Genomic DNA, 18,055 nt, shown 5'->3' with positions numbered 1-18,055 from the left:
GGTAGCCCCTTGGTTAGCTGGGCTCCCAGTGGGCAGAGGTGGCACTGCAGAAACCGCTGGCCCAAGACCAGTCTTCAGAGAAAGCATCTGACTTCAGGGACAGGCCTGTTGCCTTGGCCAAGCCCATGACCTCCCAGAGCCCCTCAGGGCCCTCCACTCTAGCCTGTTAGGGTTAATGCCATACCACCTCACGGGGAGGTCTCAACCCCTGGGCAGCTGCTGACCGAGAAGGGCCCATGAGCCATGGACTGTGTGGATATAACCTAAGGCTATTTAAACATAACAACAGTAAGTGTTAGGGGTTTTTTGCTTTCAGAAAAGATAGTAAGAAATCGCCAGGTGGTCTGTGGGAAGCTAAAGAGATTAATTTTTGCAAGGTTATGATAAAACGGCTCTAGTAAGTGTTAAGCTCTCTGTGGGTGCCCATAGGATTTTATCTTTGCAAAAGTAGGCTTCTGGTTCCATCTGCTTTAAAATATTTGTTTCAGACAAAACATTAGACATTTTCAGCTATGTGATACAGACTGAGTAGACTTTGGGTAGGGCATACTGGTCTCTCCTTAGGGTCCCTCAGCCCGCCTTATAATCAAGAAACAAGACTTCTTGAAGCTTTGCAGCCACCGCAATATGCAGTCCACCCTCAGGCTGTCCATGTGTGTGGGTCTGTCCTCTGCCAGCGCCACACAGAACAGCTGGGTGCCTGCACTGACATTCAAGAGTGACATTTAAGCTCACTGCCACCGTTACTTGTCCACGATCAGTGAGGGAAATTACATTTCTAAGAGGGCTGCTGAGGGAAGTGCAGTCTGTCTACTCTCCCATATTCTCAAAAACGCCCCTGGATCAAACTAGAGCAGGTAATCACCAGCCCCCATGCCTGCATTGCAGCAGCCTCTAAAGGATGGCTGCTGCATGGCGTGTGCCATCAATTCACCTGGGACCTGCCCTAAGAGTCAGCACTTGACGTGTGAGCACCTGGGAGCCGGACTTTGATGGGTGTAGTTCACTAAAGCTCACCACCCCTCTGTAAGTCCTCCTTGAGTGCTGGCCAGTCCTGCTTCCAGGAGTGACTACAGGGTGGATTTATTTCAGAGATACACCATAAATTGCAGAACAGATGGGTCTTCCCCTTTGAACGGTTGCCAGAAAAGTTAGGCCTGTGGCCGATAGCCCTGCCCTGTGCCTCCTCCACATGATGTCCTTGTCGCCTTCTTCCTTGCTCCATGTAGGTCTCATCCAGGGCTTTGAGTACTATTCTGAAATACAGAGGGGACAACAAATACACAGATGTTTCATTTCCAACTTTGCTTTCCAGGAATCCTTACAAAGTTCTAATTGTTGGGAAGGGACAGTGACCCTGGGTGGGGGAGGTGCAGAGGTGAGGGCCAGAGAGAGAGAGGCAGGGATTTGGGAGTGTTTTCTTTGAAATGAAGGCAAGCTGAAACCACGTGTTTGTGATGTATAAACAGCATCTACAAAGCTATGCTTTAGCTGCTACTTAAATTGATCTTAAGTTCAGAAAAAAGCCCCAGAGTAAGTCTGCTTAGAGACTACAGGTTTGTTCTAGCCGTGCTGAACTGTGTGAGTGCAGGTGATGGGAGAGCAGAAGAGAAGGCGACAGCGTGGGACGCGCTCCCCGTGCCAGGGTCTCGTGGAGCAGGCGCGGGGGGCGGAGCTAGCCATCACGAAATCAGTGGACACCTGACATTATTGACGTTTGTAAAACAAACTGCCATCTAGGTTCCCGAGAAATACACAACTGATGCTTGCTGTGTAATCTTTCAGGAAATAAAAAAATTCATTAAGGGTGTTTCTGAGAAGATCAAGAAAACCAGAGACAAATACGGCATCAACGATAACGGCACAACAGAGGTAACGGGCGGCCTTCCCCGACCGGCTCAGGCACCCTCGTGGGCTCAGATGCCACCAGCCTGACCCTGCACTCGGCTTCTGTCCTTCCAGCCCCGGGTGTTGTACCAGTTGGACCGGATCACCCCCACCCAGATTGAGAAGTTCCTGGAGACCTGCAGGGACAAGTACATGAGGTACGCATGCTAGTTTTCTCAGACTGCCAGGCAGTTGCATGGGCCTCCTGTCCTTCCTGTCTCCCCAGTGGAGCAAAATCCTGCGTCAGCACCACTTCCTGACTGTCAGCATCTGAACAGGTTCTGTCCCCTCATCTCTTAGGGGCTCCGGTGGGGAGGTAGGCTGGATGCTGCAGGCAGTGGAAATAATCTCAAAGACATTTCCGAGTGTCCTCTTCCTGTGGAGTAACTATCAATATGTTTGGCGGGTACCAGCTGCTTTGTCCACCGTCGGCACCATGTGTCAGCAGGGCTCTTGGATCTTCTGCGGGTAGTTGATGTTTGGGCCCAGTCATCACATGCTGACCACAAGGAGCCAGTGGTCACTTCCGTTATCAGAGCCCCCTGACTGTCGTACCCCTTCCCCGCCTCCATCTGCACCTCCTGCCGACCTGTTGCAAGCACAGCCCAGCTCGTAGCATATTCCCTCCTGACCCTGATGACACCTGCGTTCTTGTCTGTGGAGGGAGGAGAGAAGCGGAGCCTCCTCCCAGCAGTTTTGCTGGGCTTTTCTTCCATACCCTTCCCTTCTAGGGCACAGATGGAGCCGGGTTCTGCGGTGGGTGCACTCTGTGCCCAGAGCATTGGTGAACCAGGCACTCAGATGACCCTGAAGACTTTCCACTTTGCGGGCGTGGCCTCCATGAACATCACCCTGGGTGTGCCCCGGATCAAAGAGATCATCAACGCTTCCAAGGCCATCAGGTGCCCGCCCTCTGTTTCCCTTTTGTTCTCCTGCTGCCTGTCACACATTCTCTCATCACGTGTGATACTCTGATGGGCAGTGTGGTAAACTCTGGTGATAGGCTTGTGTTAATCAGATCTGGGGTTTTAAAAGACCCACTTGAGAAAAGTCAAAATTAGATACAGTGAAAATTAAGGCAGTGGTTGCTTATGGCCACAAGTCACATGAAAGGGAGAAACAAAAAAAAAATGACTGGGAAAACTATTAATATGTCCCTGTAGATTTCAACTGGAGATCTGATTATTCCCAGCCTAATCACGCCTGACAGTGAGTGTGTCACTTGACTATTGGCCATATTCTGTGACTCCCAGGTGATTTCGTGGTAGGGCTTGTAGGTCATCTGAGACTAGAAAAAGATTAAAAACTCTCTCTCTCTGTCTCAAAAATAAATAAACATTAAAAAAAATTTAAAAAAAAAAAAGATTAAAAAAATACGTTACAGTGCATTCTGTGACAAAATCATGATTCACTCGCGCTCCACATCCAACAAAGGGATGACAGGTAGCATTCAACGAAGGAGTGCCACGCTTGGTTCTAGAGCAGCACCTGGAGGCGTCCAGGGTGGCAGGGGCTCTGCAGCCTCCCTGGGCGGCTCCAGTCTCTCCCAGGAGTGTGTTCGGGGGACGCCAGCCAGCACGTTCAGGGCACAGGCTGGTAGAGAGTGATTGGAAGAGTTGGAGACGTCCTGGAGAGGCGGTGGTGCGGGTAGGGCACAGCGATGGGAAGCTGTAATACACGAACACGAAGGGTCGGTTCACTCGGGGAGCAGAACCAGAATAACACCTGCGAGGACCAGAGAGGAAGAGATAGGTTCACTTGGTCAGGAAGAACGTCCCAAAAACTGTCTCATTCACTGATAGAGTGGGTCCCGGCATGATTTCTAAAAATAGGAAGTCTGGGTGAGAATGTCTGTGAAGCCCCCAGTAAATGCCCCAGGAAATTGCAGTTGTGTTTAGCGTTAGGATCCGGTAGTGCCTGGATTTCACAGAGCAGCCATCTCCCGGTGGGCTCTCTCCTGCTGTAACCACTGTCCCCCTGCCTTTTCTCAGCACTCCCATCATCACAGCCCAGCTGGACAAGGACGACGACGCAGACTACGCTCGCCTCGTGAAGGGCAGAATTGAGAAAACCCTCTTGGGAGAGGTAAGAAGAAATCCCTCTTGGCAACAAGAACACTAGATCAGCAACGTTGTGAGCAGGCGTAAACACCAGTGGTGGGTGTACTGGTCATTGTGGCCATGCTGGCCCGTGTCCCTAACCACAAGCAGCATATGCTCTTTGGAAAGGGAGAAGTGACTGTGTAACGTTCTGCTCTTTTGACATGACAGATTTCAGAGTATATTGAAGAAGTGTTTCTTCCGGATGATTGCTTTATCCTCGTCAAACTCTCCCTGGAACGGATCAGACTTCTGAGACTGGAAGTGAGTCACGTAATTAAATGTGGGCAGGAAGTCATCCTCCGTTAGTCCCAGGATGGGCGCCAGTAAACTGGGGCAGGAGCTAAGCGAGGCACGAGAAGCACTGCAGAGGCTTTATTTGGGTTTCTGCTCTGTAAGAGTCCATTGTACTTCCCTCCCCCCCCCCCCCCCTCTTTATTCTTTTAAAGTTTATTATTTTGAGAGAGAGAGCACGAGTGGGGCAGGAGCAGAGAGAGAATGAGAGAAAAGCCTAAGCAGGCTGCCATCTCGGAGTCACATCTCACAAACCGTGGGATCGTGAGCTGAGCTGAAATCCAGAGTCAGACACACAGCCGACTGAGCCACCCAGACCCTCCCCCCCTTCTCCCTTTCTAAACCCGACCCTGACACACACACTCCCATCTAAAGACACGCAAGAAATTAGTTGAGATTTTATGAAGCCACGATACTTTTTCACTATAGCATAGTACTGCGGGGTCTGGCGGGAGCATAGGGCCACCCGTGTCTCACTCGTCTGTGGGCCCTCAGCACAGCGCCTGTCTGGCTCGGCGAATGTTCTTGGCTGGGTGGCTTACTCCGGCTTACTATTACTGGTGTTCCTGAATACATAAAGATGGAAAGATCATCAGCCTTTCTCACAGATCAGTTGAGGCAAGGTTGCAAACTGAGTAACTTCCTGGCACTTTCCTCTTCCTCCCAGGTAGTTAACATCCATACTGCCCTTAATACATTGTTTCAGCCCATTCTCTCAAGTACCAAGTTTGTGTTGCCCGTAGTCTGTGATTCCAGATTTGAGTGCCCAGTTCCCCAGCCTGGGGGCTTCTGTAGCCTAGCTCGGGCCACCTGCCTTGTGGCTCTTCTACCAGAAGAGCCGGGTTGCATTGAGGAATGTGGCTCATGAACAGTTGTAGTGAGGTCAGTAAGAGGGAGGCTTCACTGACACTTTTAAATTGTCCTGCTCTCCAGCTCCCGCTCCCAGAACCTCAGAGCCTGTGTGTGTTGCTGTGAATTGACCATCCATTTTCAGTGGGGAAAAACGTTGGTTTGGGGATAAGGGGAGGTTGTGAGAAAAAAAAAATCTCTACCTAACAAGGAAATACATAGTATGTCTCATTTTAAAACTTCATGGTGAGAAGCAAGATTGGGGGGGAAATGAGGTGGCTCACTGGGGGGCAGCGATGGGAAAAGGCCATTGAAGCCTCCACACACGTCAGTGACGTCCTGTGTGTGTGGCCCGTGCCCGGCCACCTTGCAGGTGAACGCTGAGACAGTGCGGTATTCCATCTGCATGTCTAAGCTCCGTGTGAAGCCTGGTGACGTGGCCGTTCACGGTGAGGCCGTGGTGTGCGTCACCCCCAGAGAGAACAGCAAAAGCTCCATGTACTATGTGCTGCAGTTCCTGAAAGAGGATCTCCCCAAGGTGAGACGAAAGTCCCTTCTTGGCCCCTCCCCCAGCCTATGCCGGGAGATTTGTAAAGGGAGAGGTGGCATTTACCTCTCCCCCAAATACCCAGCTGTCTGGCAACCTGAGGACTGAAGGTCCTGCGGAGACTGAAGGTGGTGCCTGTTTCTTCTTTTCTGCCACGTCCCTCTGGGATCAGGTTTTTCCCATCTTAGCACCGCCATGCTGACTCTGCTTGTTAGATTCCTGTCTGTTCTGTCGTAAAACTGATGGAGTATATATGGCATGGTCCCCTGATCTTCCGTTTTCTGCATAACCCCTAACAGCACACAGGCACTTTTCGGTTTGGTAAGACCTGAGAAACGGGGATGGTCAAGGTGCCAACCCAGTTCTCACAGCCTGTGTGCTTTCTGAGGGTAACGGGGGCCATGGGGCCATGGGCACCGCAGGGCCTTGAGCCTTCTGTGTCTCCGAGTGCAGGTGGTGGTACAGGGCATCCCAGAGGTTTCCAGAGCTGTCATCCACATCGACGAGCAGAGCGGAAAGGAAAAGTACAAACTCCTGGTGGAGGGCGATAACCTGCGGGCAGTCATGGCCACTCACGGTGTGAAGGGCACCCGCACTACCTCCAACAACACCTACGAGGTACAGCTCCTGCCCAGGGTCACCTCCCAGTTGTCCCGGCACACCCCTCTGACCCTGCCGCTTGCCCTGGACCTACCACTAAAGATTGCCCAGCACTCCGTTTCTGGTAGAGGGCCCGGAGTTTGCCGTTTAGCTTCCGGGCAGAGGAGAACTGAGGGAGAGCTTGGGACGGCTTGCCGGAAGAGGCTGCTTGCACTCATCCTGGCTCTCTGTAGGTGGAGAAAACCCTGGGCATCGAAGCTGCCCGGACAACTATCATCAACGAAATCCAGTACACGATGGTCAACCACGGAATGAGCATCGACAGGAGGCACGTGATGCTGCTATCCGACCTGATGACCTACAAGGTTCGTGGGAGGGATGTGGCGTGCCGAATGTCTCACACACGGCTGTGATGACACCATTCAAAGAAAATCAGATGTTACCATCACCCAAAAGCCAAAGCATGTGGTCAGGCTGGGTGTTCTGGTTAACTTCCAGGATGAAATGTGCCACCTCATGGAATGAGGTGGGATGTTATTTCTGTCCTTATTAGAAATGTCCTCCTAAAGCAAAACTGGCCATTGCCGAAAGCTTAGGGATTTCCGTGGAAAACCAAGGTGTTTATTTCCCTTCGAACCCATTCATCACACTTCTGTAGCCATTTCCAGGTAAATGATAAGTTAATGTGTTCTGAAGGGGAGGTTAGATGGGAATGAGACTGGTTATTTTGTTTTCCTCTTTTCCCACAAATCATATTCCCCGGAGTAGTGCCGTAAGATTTTCAGGACGCCTCCGCATAGAACGAGGTGGGGAGGGGCGCCTGGGTGGCGCAGTCGGTTAAGTGTCCGATTTCAGCCAGGTCACGATCTCGCGGTCCGTGAGTTCGAGCCCCGCGTCGGGCTCTGGGCTGATGGCTCAGAGCCTGGAGCCTCTTTCCGATTCTGTGTCTCCCTCTCTCTCTGCCCCTCCCCCGTTCATGCTCTGTCTCTCTCTGTCCCAAAAATAAATAAACGTTGAAAAAAAAAAAAATTAAAAAAAAAAAAAAAAGAAAAAAGAAAGAACGAGGTGGGGAAATGACCCGTTTCCTCCACCCTGTGGTAAAGGCTCTCGTTTTTAAGTCTTCCCTTCCTGTGCTGTTCTCCACGCACGTATGTGTTACGTAGTTGCAGTGAGTAGTGGACATACCGTTTTTATCCTGTTTTATTTGTTGTAAGTACCTCCCACATTGTTATGTGGTTTTTATAAATATCCTTTTTAAACGATGATGCGGTATTCACTTAAATGAAGGCACCTAAATTTACTTAACTCTTTCCCTACTTTGAAACTCAAATTATTTGACTTTGGAGTTCTTTGAGCCATAGTAAACATCTTCAGAAATACTCTTTTTTAAAATTAGGTCTTTAATTCTAGCTCTCAGTTCCTAGTTCTCTCTTCCAATGACACGTGGTCATGAGTGTAAGGGTACGGGCGGGACAGATGGCCGTTAGGGTCCTGTTCACACCTGAGACTGACCTGAACTGCCACCTCGCTGACCTCTGCTTATTCTGTTGATGGGGTTGCTTTGGGCCTTTGTAAGGGGCGTGAGTACCACCCTGTCCTCTCCTCTCCTGATGCAGGGTGAAGTCCTGGGCATTACGAGATTTGGCCTGGCCAAGATGAAAGAGAGTGTGCTGATGCTGGCCTCCTTTGAGAAGACAGCCGACCATCTCTTCGATGCTGCCTACTTCGGGCAGAAGGACTCCGTGTGTGGTAGGTTTGGTGTCTCTAGGAGCTTCACCAGAGGCCCTTGTTGATAGTTTATCTCGTGGGCTAGGGCTTCCCAGGAGGTGAGGGAACTGAGTAGGCAGAGCTTTTATTTTTTGAGAATAAAATCACGGATGATCTTTTTTTTCTCCAAAGCCTGGCTGTGGCACCCTGCATCCCTCCCTCTCTGTTACATGGCTCCTCTGTCAGTACAGACGGCTTTGGGGCCAAGAAGAAAAGATCAACCTTGGGCATCAAGGAATTTTCTCAACCTTGGAGTTGCAGTCAGCCACTCTGATCCTGCACCCTCTGTGTGGTGCCTGGGCTGACAGGAGAGGGACAGCGTCCAGCGCCCCTGCTGTCGTGACCCCCCGGGAAAGAGCCGCCGGGCCCAGCACCGTGCGTGCACTTCCTTCAGCACATGTGTGAGGTGCAGGTATTAAACCCTGCATAGGCGAGAAGAAGAAACTAACTTGCTTGCTGACAGGTCTCGCCCTACACCGGCCTCCTCCCCCTGCTATGCAGCACATCTCTGATGACAGCCTGGGAGAGGAGAGCTGTGGGGGAGCCATCACGACAGTGCCCGCTGCCCAGCTGGCTCTTCCCTGAGTCCCAGCACTGAGTGCCTGCTGTTCTCTATCCTTTCTCATGCAAGACCCTGCAGGCCCGAGGCGGGAGTCCCCGGGGGACTCAGTAGCCTGCCCAAGGTCACATTCTCATCTGGCCCAAGCAGGGATGCCCAGCCTGGCCGCCGTCCCCACCACCAGAGCTCTGCTTCCTGGCGGTCGTTTCCCGTCTCCTCTCCCAGTCTTAGGTGGATTTGCCAAACAGGTGGCAGTCAGGTGGGGGTGCCCATCAGGGTAGACACCTCTGCTTTTTTCGTTCCTAAGGCTAACTCTTCCTCCTTTCGGAAGGGACGCAGCTTGCAGATAGAGGGACAGAGAAATTACTACATCGTTTTTAAGATAATGAATGGTCAGAGGAAAGAAAAGGGAGCAGAGATTGGGGCAGGAGAACAGGGCAAGGCAAGGCAAAAGTAAGAGCAAGCATGCTTGACGATGGGACTGACAGCCAGCACGCATCCCACACACTGCCACCTCTCTCCATGCCGACCGCCTCCAGGGCCTGGCGTGGTCACACCATTCCCACTCTGAAATCTCCCCCTTCCTCGTCCTTTAATGTTGCTGATTCATTGTCAACCCTCACATCGGTTGGTCTTTAATTTGGTGGTTGTCTGTCTGGTCTCCTGGTAGCACAAAGCCCAGAACACAGTAGGCAGGCACTCATTATGGAAGCAGAAGCCTGATCCAAAGTTGGAGTGGAGTTCAGAGAAGGAATCTGCCCCATCACCTCACTCCTGTGTCTGTGCGGGAGCCTTGTCTTCTAAGTGTGTCTGGTTAGGGCTGTGGGTTTCCAAGGCACAGGTGTGCTGTTAGGCCTGGCCCAGCCCTGACCCCGAGCACAGGGAACAAGTTTTTGCTCCTGTTTCCAAGGGGATTAGCATCTACTGACCGTCAGCCTGGTTGCTTTTCTTCTAGGCCCTAAGTTAAGGAAATATTGGGTGGCTTGGTGTTTCCTGAGCATCATTCAGTATCCTTGCTGTCTATGTGAAGGCGTGCCTACAGACAGCGGGGACCTGCTGGGCTGTGAGCCCACCCCTGTGTTGAAAAGCCCTCTCATCCCCTTTCTGGTTGGTTTCAGGGGTGTCTGAATGCATCATCATGGGGATCCCCATGAACATTGGAACTGGGCTCTTCAAGCTGCTACACAAGGCCGACAGGGACCCAAGCCCTCCCAGGAGGCCCCTGATCTTCGACACAAATGAATTCCACATCCCCCTTGTCACATAGTCCAGGGAAGAGGGGACCATTCCTGACCTTGGCTCTTTGTCCCGTCTGGAAAGGGTCGACATTGGCAGCCGATCTGGAGAGCTTGTGCTTCCTGAGACAGACCCTGACATCCCCACCGTGCTGCCAGGTACCCCAAAGTCACGTGGTTTCTTCCTGGGCGCCACGGCATGCAGCCGGCATGCACCCCAGGAGCAGCTCACCAGTGCCCCTGATCACACCACGGTGCATGGTTGGGAGAACTGAGGTTTGTCTGTCTGTTTGAAACCCTGGAGTCACGAGGAGACCCCGGCCAGGCATCTTTGTCCTTCTCACTTCATCCATCACACCATGACCCAGAGCCAGCTATAAGCCTCACGGTCAGGGCATGTTCCTGGCTTTTCTGTCCCTCAGTCATGCTAGAATCTCTCAACATGGCCTACTCATGTAAATGTTATCACTATTATTTATTTGTTCAGTAAAGAGTCTCGTTATTTCTTATTATTTTGGCTTTACTTTCAAAACCAAGAAGCTATAAAAACTAAGAGAGCCAGCATCAAAGTATCATGGGAAAAACTGGTTAACCAAAGGGACCAACTAGGATTTGTAACCAAGTTGAAACTGTTATGAGGCCCCAATACTCTGAAACATCTTTAACAGACACCCCTGGCCACCCCATTGTTTTTGTTTACCTCTGACCCCCGTAGGGGGAGTCTCTGCCTTGTGACAGGAGTCAGACCCTCCTTTGTGGCCAATAGAAACCTTGCCAAAGTTTGGAGCCCGCTGAGGTGGGGACTGTCAGTGTACATGGAGGTGATGCATGAGGCTGGTCCAGGCCCCTGCACTGCCCGGGTGGCGACCACACCCCCTGAGGTATGTGCGCATTTGCCCTGCCTCCCACATCCAAAGAGCAAGCAGGGCAGGTGCGGAGCTGTGGCCTAAAAAGTGCCCCGGGGGCTGCGGTGGGATAGGTCCCTCCTGGGTACAGACAGGCATCCTCCTTACATACAGGTAAGGGGTGAACAGGCCACCCAGACAGGAAAGGAGTTCCACGTGGGGGTGGAGTGTCAGAGCTGGCGGTGTGCCCCATTTGGCAATAGCAGGCTACTCAAAGGGTAAATCTGTAACAATCGAAAGCACCTGTCAGGTTGGGAGGAGAGCCAGCAGGGTATCCCAGGAAAACCCACGTTTAATTGCCTTCTTGGTGTTCTGCTGGTGACTGCACCGTCACTGGTGGGTTTTCCAGGGCTTGAGATGGGGTTTTGTGCAACAGAGGAAAGAAATGGACATAGCATGTCTCAGAGAGCAGACGGTTTTACTGCTGGAGACTGCGGTGCTTTGTACTGAATTAGCTCCTTAAGATTGGGCCAGGGTCACGGAGAAGAGTGATGATGGCCGCAGCTCTCTACTCTCTCTGGAGAATGTTCTGTGAAGTCTGCTCTCCTTCCCTTCCCTGTCCAGAGCCGAGTCCCACTGATCTGGTTCTTACCGCCTCACCAGAAGCTTGGGAAACCAAGGCTGTTTAGTTAGAAGTGAGATGGTAGTGAAAAGTGGGGCTTTGACCCTACTTCCTGGCTCCATGTACCTGAGAAGGTCTACTTCCGAAATGATGTCGCCATTCTCTCATTGTATCCAGCCGCTGGAAGAAACAGCAGCCCAAACTGAAGACGTAAGAGTTTATTGTTGAGTAAGAAGATGGTGTGGCTGATTGAAGAGGCGGATGTGGTAAAAGTAGGGGAGGGGGGCCAGGCCCCCCCCCATCTACCTCTTTACCACTCAGTCAGTTAAGCATCCAACTTCAGCTCAGGTCATGATCCCATGGTTTGTGAGTTCAAGCCCCGCTTGAGGCTCTCTGCTGTCATTGCAGAGCCCGCTTTGGATCCTCTGTTCCCCTCTGTCTGCCCCTCCCCTGCTTTCTCTCTCTCTCTCTCTCTCTCTCTCTCTCTCTCTCTCAAAAATAAACATTAACAAGCAAAGAAAAGAGAAAGTAGAGAAGATACAAAGAATTCAAGTAGTATTACACAGAACTATGCTTGGCTTCCTCGGACATTCCCTAGCTGGTTCCCCCAGTTCTGAGTTCATGCTGCCGATGTATATTTCATATAACCACTCATTCTGGGGTCTGTGTTAGAATGAATGCTTTCTCTCCCATACTGAAGTGATTCTGAATTCAGCATTCTTGACCTGAGCGTTTGGCCATTCTCTGGCTTAAAATTCTGTTCAAATTAGTTTGGCCCTGTGGTCTCCTTGCACCCATGAGGTTGACTTAGGAACTCCTCTTTAGGTGAAAACTCACTTTTCAGGTTCTACCTCCCACCCCTGTATCTCTGACCTAAGCTAGCCTGGTTCATGACAGAGGTGAAGCCTGTCAACTGGCTTGTTCAGGGTTGTCGCTTGAAACGTCACCACGGGCACCGCTTCTCTCGCACAACCCGCAAAGAAACCTCAGAGCCACACCACCGCCTTCCTGAAAACCAGCCTGGCAGGGAAGCATCCGGCCTGCCCAGAGGCAGAACTGCTGGAGTGCACAAACGCAGAGGAAAGATGACGCGCGCTGCCGTGAACGGTAGAGACGATCCCGCCGGGAGCCTCGTCCCGCTCGAGCCAGTGCTCTGGGTGCCCTCAGGAGATGTGTGTGACTGTGCTGCATGCGGGCACGGGCCGCGTGTGGGTCAGCGTGGCGCCTGGGAAGAAACCACATGTCTTTGGGGTGCCTGGCAGCCCCCGCCCTGCTCCCCACCGTGGGTGCCGTAGTGGGCGTTCACCTCTCCCCGAGGGGTCACCCGCCCTGCTCTGGCACTGGGCCGTGGGCAAGCACGGAACTCGGACCCCAGATCCACGCGGCAGTGTCCTCCAGAGCAAGCTCAGTACGAGGTTAGGATTTTTCTGTGTGCCTGTTTGGAAGAAATAAGAAAAACACATTTACTTTTTTTTTTTTTGTAATGTTTACATATTTTTGAGAGAGAGAGCATGAGCAGGGGAGGGGCAGAGAGATGGAAACACAGAATCCGAAGCAGGCTCCAGGCTCCGAGCTGTCAGCACGGAGCCCGATGCGGGGCTCAATCTCACAAACCGTGAGATCATGACCTGAGCCGAAGTCGGACGCTCAACTGACTGAGCCACGCGGGCGCCCCAAGAAAAACATATTTAAATTGTGTCCTCCAGGGGCGCCTGGGTGGCTCAGTCGGTTAAGCGTCCGACTTCGGCTCAGGTCACGATCTCGCGGTCCGTGAGTTCGAGCCCCACGTCGGGCTCCATGCTGACGGCTCAGAGCCTAGAGCCTGTTTCAGATTCTGTGTCTCCCTCTCTCTCTGACCCTCCCCTGTTCATGCTCTGTCTCAAAAATAAATAAACGTTAAAAAAAAAAAATTTTTTTTTTTAAATTGTGTCCTCCATATTAACAAATTCGTATTTCTGACTAGTCCTTTGCCCTTTTTACACCTCTCATAAAAGGAGATTAAATAGCTGTCATCAGCTCAGTTACAGCCCCCTGCTTGTTCAGCACTGTGGGGGTGGGAGAGACATTCTGGAGTCTGTCAGAAAGTGTCAGAGTTAAATCACGGTGCTTCGTTTCTGTTTCAGGGTGTATCCCTGCATGTTCACACTGATTCGTGTCTGATTGAGCCTGACACTGTATGATTATTTTTCTTGAATTTTTGCAGCATCTCTGCAGAACTCTACTTTTTGAGTAGAACTGAAAAGAGGAAAACTTGCTATACATACAGTGGTAACAGTTCAGGCCTGTGGGTTGGGACACCTGTGGGCTCTCACTCCTGAAATAATCAATGTCCCCTGCCACAAGCCCACCTCCCAGGTGCTGGAGGTCAGCAGGGAGTGCTGTGCCCCGCCCCCGTCATGTGACCTAACTCCCAACTCCCAACTCCATGGGACACAATGCAGCATCTCCTAAGCCTGTGCACTTCTAGAAGTGCCACCTAGCCAGATCAAGTGCTTTGCCTAACTGTTTGGGTTTTTTTCTTTCTTTCTTTCTTTTTTTTTTTTTTCAAGTTTTTCTTAACTTACTCTTAAATTCATTCAGCTAATAAGGGCCTGCTAAAGCGCTAGGTACTAGAAGAGCAGCAGTAAACGAAACAGGCAAATCAGATGCCGATGCACCTAAAACTCATTCTTCAGCAGAAGAGGGCAAAGAGGTTGTGGATCAAGCCTGCAGAAGTGTGTCCAGCACCGTCTAGGGTCACAGCTGCACAGTTGAGGATCCAGTGGGAGGCCCGCCAACTCAGGCTCACTGGGAAAAAGAGAAAGTTCCCTCAGCCAGCACAGCCCCCTGGTTCCAGCCCCTCTACAGGGTCTTTCCCTGCTGATTTGGCCTCTGTCCCTAGGACTTAGATTCTAGAAGGTGGGCACGGAGTGGAGGACACTCACTGGGTGTCCTGTGGCCCCTGGGAGAGGACGCTCCCATACTTACCCCACCTTCCATGTACAGTGTTACTAAGTGGACATTTAAGTCCAGGAAGATTTGTTCAGCTTCTGCTCTGTGCCAGGTGGTGTGCCCGCCTCAGAGAAAATCCCTGCATGCATGGGACTTACCATCTGGTCAACCAGCTTGCGGTTAAGAGCCTGGGTTCCATGAACAGACTATCAGAATTCAAATCCCAATTTCCCCTTTCTTCCTGGTGCCCTTGAACTAATGATTTAACCTCTCTGCCTCATTGTATAAGATAGGAGTGCTATTTAGTGGTACCCAATTCATAGGGTCATTGTGAAATTTCAGTGTGATTATGCATGTAAGATCCACATATAGCAGCTGGCACAAAGGACACACTCATTAAGTATGTTCACAGTTATGGTGACTATCAGTATTTTTTATGAAAAACATGGTCTGAGAATTCAGAACTAAAACTCAAACTCCCAGGGTGCCTTGGCGGCTCAGTCAGTAGAGCGTCTGACTCGATTTCAGCTCGGATCGTGATCCCAGGGTTGTGGGATTGAGCCCCACGATGGGCTCCACACTGAGTGTGGAGCCTGCTTGAGATTCTCTCTCCCTCTGCCCCTCCTCCCCTCACTCTGTCTCTCTAAAAGTAAAATATATCCTTAAAACATTTTTTTTTTTTTAGTTAAAAAAAAATATATATATGGGGCACCTGCATGGCTCAAATAAGCTTCCAACTCTTGGTTTCAGCTCAGGTCATGATCTCATGGTTCGTGAGTTCGAGCCCTGCACTGTCAGTGTGGAGCCTGCTTGAGATTCCCTCTCTCCCTCTGTCTCTCCCCTGCTTGCACTCTCTCTCCCCCTCAAAATAAAATTTTTTTTTAAACGTTTGTCTATTTCTGAGAGAAAGTGTGAGCAGGGGAGGAGGGAGACACAGAATCTGAAGCAGGCTCCAGGCTCTGAGCTGTCAGCACAGAGCCCGACGTGAGGCTTGAACTCACAAACAGCGAGATCATGACCTGAGCTGAAGTTGGATGCTTAACCAACTGAGCCACCCAGGCACCCTGATGAACTTTAAAAAAATAAATAAAACCCAAACTCTGATCCTTTTAATTCACCCAGATGGAGCTGTCCTTTGTGGCCTTGAGGATCCAGCCTCCCTAGTCATAACTTCTGCCCCACAGTCCACTTGATCAGTAGATCCAGGAAGTATATCATACCAGGGAGAAGGCTAGGGAAGGGGACTGACATTAGGCAGTCATATGACTGGGGCCTTGAACGTTTTACTTTAGGCCATAAAGTAAATGTGACCTCATTTTAAGAGTTGTGGGCAGTAAGACCAAAATAACTCAGAGTCTTTATAGAGGTGGATATTGATATATTTATTTATATGGGTTTATTAAACAATAGGGTGTCGCAGGAGGTGCAACGTTTTTCTCTTTAAAAGGGAGGTGACCGGGGTGCCTGGGTGGCTCAGTTGCTTACATATCTGACTTCAGCTCAGGTCATGATCTCATGGTTCGTGAGTTCAAGCCCTGCATTGGGCTCTGCACTGACAGCTTCTAATCCTCTATCTCCCTCTCTCTGCCCCTTCCCTGCTCGCTCTTTCTCGAAAATAAAGTAGAAAAACATTACAAAACGGGAGGTTACCATTTAAAAGCCTTCCGCAAAGAATATGTTAAGAAACCGGCAGTAACAGTTGCCTCTGGCAATGGAAGCAATGACGGAGGATGGAGGTATTTTTCACACTGTGTTCTGTTGGGCTTTTCTAATTTTGTGCTTTCTGAAGGTATTGCCATTTTTTTAAATCAATATCTGATGGTAACGAAGTCGTGTTGGAAAGTGCTCAGGTGTTTTGAAAGTAGTGGAGTGGTGGGCTCCCAGTTACTCAAACAGCAAATACACACCAGATACGCAGGGTGGACACAGTCACTGGGATGAGGTGACAAAGATGTCTTCAGTTGACACGGCCTTAAATCTCCAAGATTTTCAGGATGCCTGGGGGGCTCGGTTGAGCATCCAACTTTGGCTCAGGTCGTGGTCTCACCGTCCGTGAGTTCCAGCCCCGCAGCGGGCTCTGCGCAGTCAGCAAGGAGCCTTCTTTGGATCTTCTGTTCCCCTCTCTCTCTGCACCCCCACCCGATGCTTATGCTCTCTCTCCCAAAAATAAACCTTTAAGAAAGAAACCCCCCACGATTTTCTCTTCTGACATAAGAAGACCGTAGTGGGCGTTGCAGGGCTGAAACGGCACTTCCACGAAGCTGTCAGACCCGGGCCCTGCTTCTCCCCTTGTACCAGCTCTGGTTTATGGCCCTGAACTCATCCTTCATGATCCAAGGCGGCCCCTCCATTTCCTGGCATTCTAGCCAGAAGACAAGGGGAAAGAGAGGCATAGCACTTCCTTTAAGGAAAGTTCCCAAAAGCTGCATGACGTTTCTGTTTCCATCCCTTCCGCCAGAACTAACCGAACCTAGCTCCAAGGGAAGCTGGCAAATGCCGCTCGGGTTCTGGGTAGCCGTGTGCCTAGTGAAGATAACCGGAGGAACAGGAAGTGGGAAACAATCGTGTCTCTGCTTCTGGTGTATCAGGACCTTCAGGGTTTTGTTGTTAATTCGTTGTTTTGATTGACAAAGGTCCACAAGTCCCCCTGAACCCCTCAGAACAGAATGTTGCTGGGGCAGGTGGGACCAAGGAACCTCTTCCTCTTCAGAAGAAACGGACCGAGACCCTGACCCCTTCATTCCCCCTGTTCTTTTCCCCTTCTGGCAAGTTTTACACCTGACAGTTTTTCTTTTGGCTTTTTGGCTTGGTTTTGTTGTTTTGTTTTTTAATAAACTGATACTGAAACTAGATCACATTCCCTTAGCAGGCTGTTCAAAGTGTTTCTGGGCTCTTGGAGAATATAACTCAAACATTCATTCAGTAGCCCTGATGATTGCTCGCCTGCTACCAGGTGCTGGGTGGAGAATGTGGGCAAAATTTCCATGGCCCCTTACCTTGTTGACTTAATCCAGTCACAGCACTCTCCAGCAGAAATAAATGTAACCTTAAATTTTCTAGCATCCATACATTTTTTTAAAATGGTAAGCTTAATGTCAACGATATATTTTATTTAACTCAACACATCCAAAATAAATATTTTTATTTACATAATCAATTTAAAATGTATGAGATATTTTACTCTCTTCATGCTAAGTTTTCAAAATCCAGTGTATTTTTTTTTTAATGTTTATTTATTTTTGAGAGAGAGAGCAGGGGAGGGGCAGAGGAAGAGGGAGACAGAGGATCCGAAGCAGGCTCCAGGCTCCGAGCTATCAGCACAGAGCCTGATGTGGGGCTCAAACCCACGAACTGTGAGATCATGACCTGAGGGGGAATCGGACACTTAACCGACTGAGCCACCCAGGTGCCCCATAATCCACTGTATGTTTTATACTTAACAGCACATCCCAAGTTCCATGTGTGCAATAGCCACATGTGGCTGGTGGCTATCGTATTAAGACTGGAAAGCATGGGTTAGTGGAAGAGGAGAGACCGTAAATGGTACGCAATCACGTGCTGTGCTGAGCCAGGGAAGAGCTACAGTAATGAAGAATGTGGAGCCGGTGGTCTGAGCGGGCCTCAGAGCAGGGGCCACCTGAAGGATGAGAAGAGCAAGGGCGACGGCTCCGGAAGAGGGACTGGTCCACAGGGAGGCCCTGGGGAAGGGGAGCCTGGCCCATTCAAGGGCCAAGGGCCACCAGCAGGAAGCCAGTGACATCCTCCCAGAAACTTCTAACCAGTATCTGAGCTGAGCCCAGGCCCAGGGAGTTTCCACCGA

At 50.6% G+C, this 18,055-nt stretch overlaps 1 protein-coding gene across 1 annotated transcript in view; it reads left to right on the top strand.

The window, feature by feature from the left end:
* The window catches only part of POLR3A (RNA polymerase III subunit A), a 54,973-nt gene extending 42,196 nt beyond the window's left edge, over positions 1-12,777 (top strand). Inside the window, exons 22-31 of the mRNA XM_047824915.1 lie at positions 1,786-1,872; positions 1,963-2,045; positions 2,619-2,789; positions 3,879-3,972; positions 4,158-4,250; positions 5,503-5,667; positions 6,130-6,294; positions 6,510-6,641; positions 7,893-8,025; positions 9,721-12,777. Of these exons, the coding sequence (XP_047680871.1) occupies positions 1,786-1,872; positions 1,963-2,045; positions 2,619-2,789; positions 3,879-3,972; positions 4,158-4,250; positions 5,503-5,667; positions 6,130-6,294; positions 6,510-6,641; positions 7,893-8,025; positions 9,721-9,869 (1,272 nt within the window). The 3' untranslated portion in view covers positions 9,870-12,777. The remainder of the gene's footprint in view (positions 1-1,785; positions 1,873-1,962; positions 2,046-2,618; positions 2,790-3,878; positions 3,973-4,157; positions 4,251-5,502; positions 5,668-6,129; positions 6,295-6,509; positions 6,642-7,892; positions 8,026-9,720) is intronic.
* Positions 12,778-18,055: the final 5,278 nt, after the last annotated feature.

Source organism: Prionailurus viverrinus, chromosome D2 (assembly GCF_022837055.1).
Source record: "Prionailurus viverrinus isolate Anna chromosome D2, UM_Priviv_1.0, whole genome shotgun sequence".
In the NCBI taxonomy this organism is placed as follows: Eukaryota; Metazoa; Chordata; class Mammalia; order Carnivora; family Felidae; genus Prionailurus; species Prionailurus viverrinus.
This window is presented reverse-complemented; position numbering and strand designations above follow the sequence as displayed.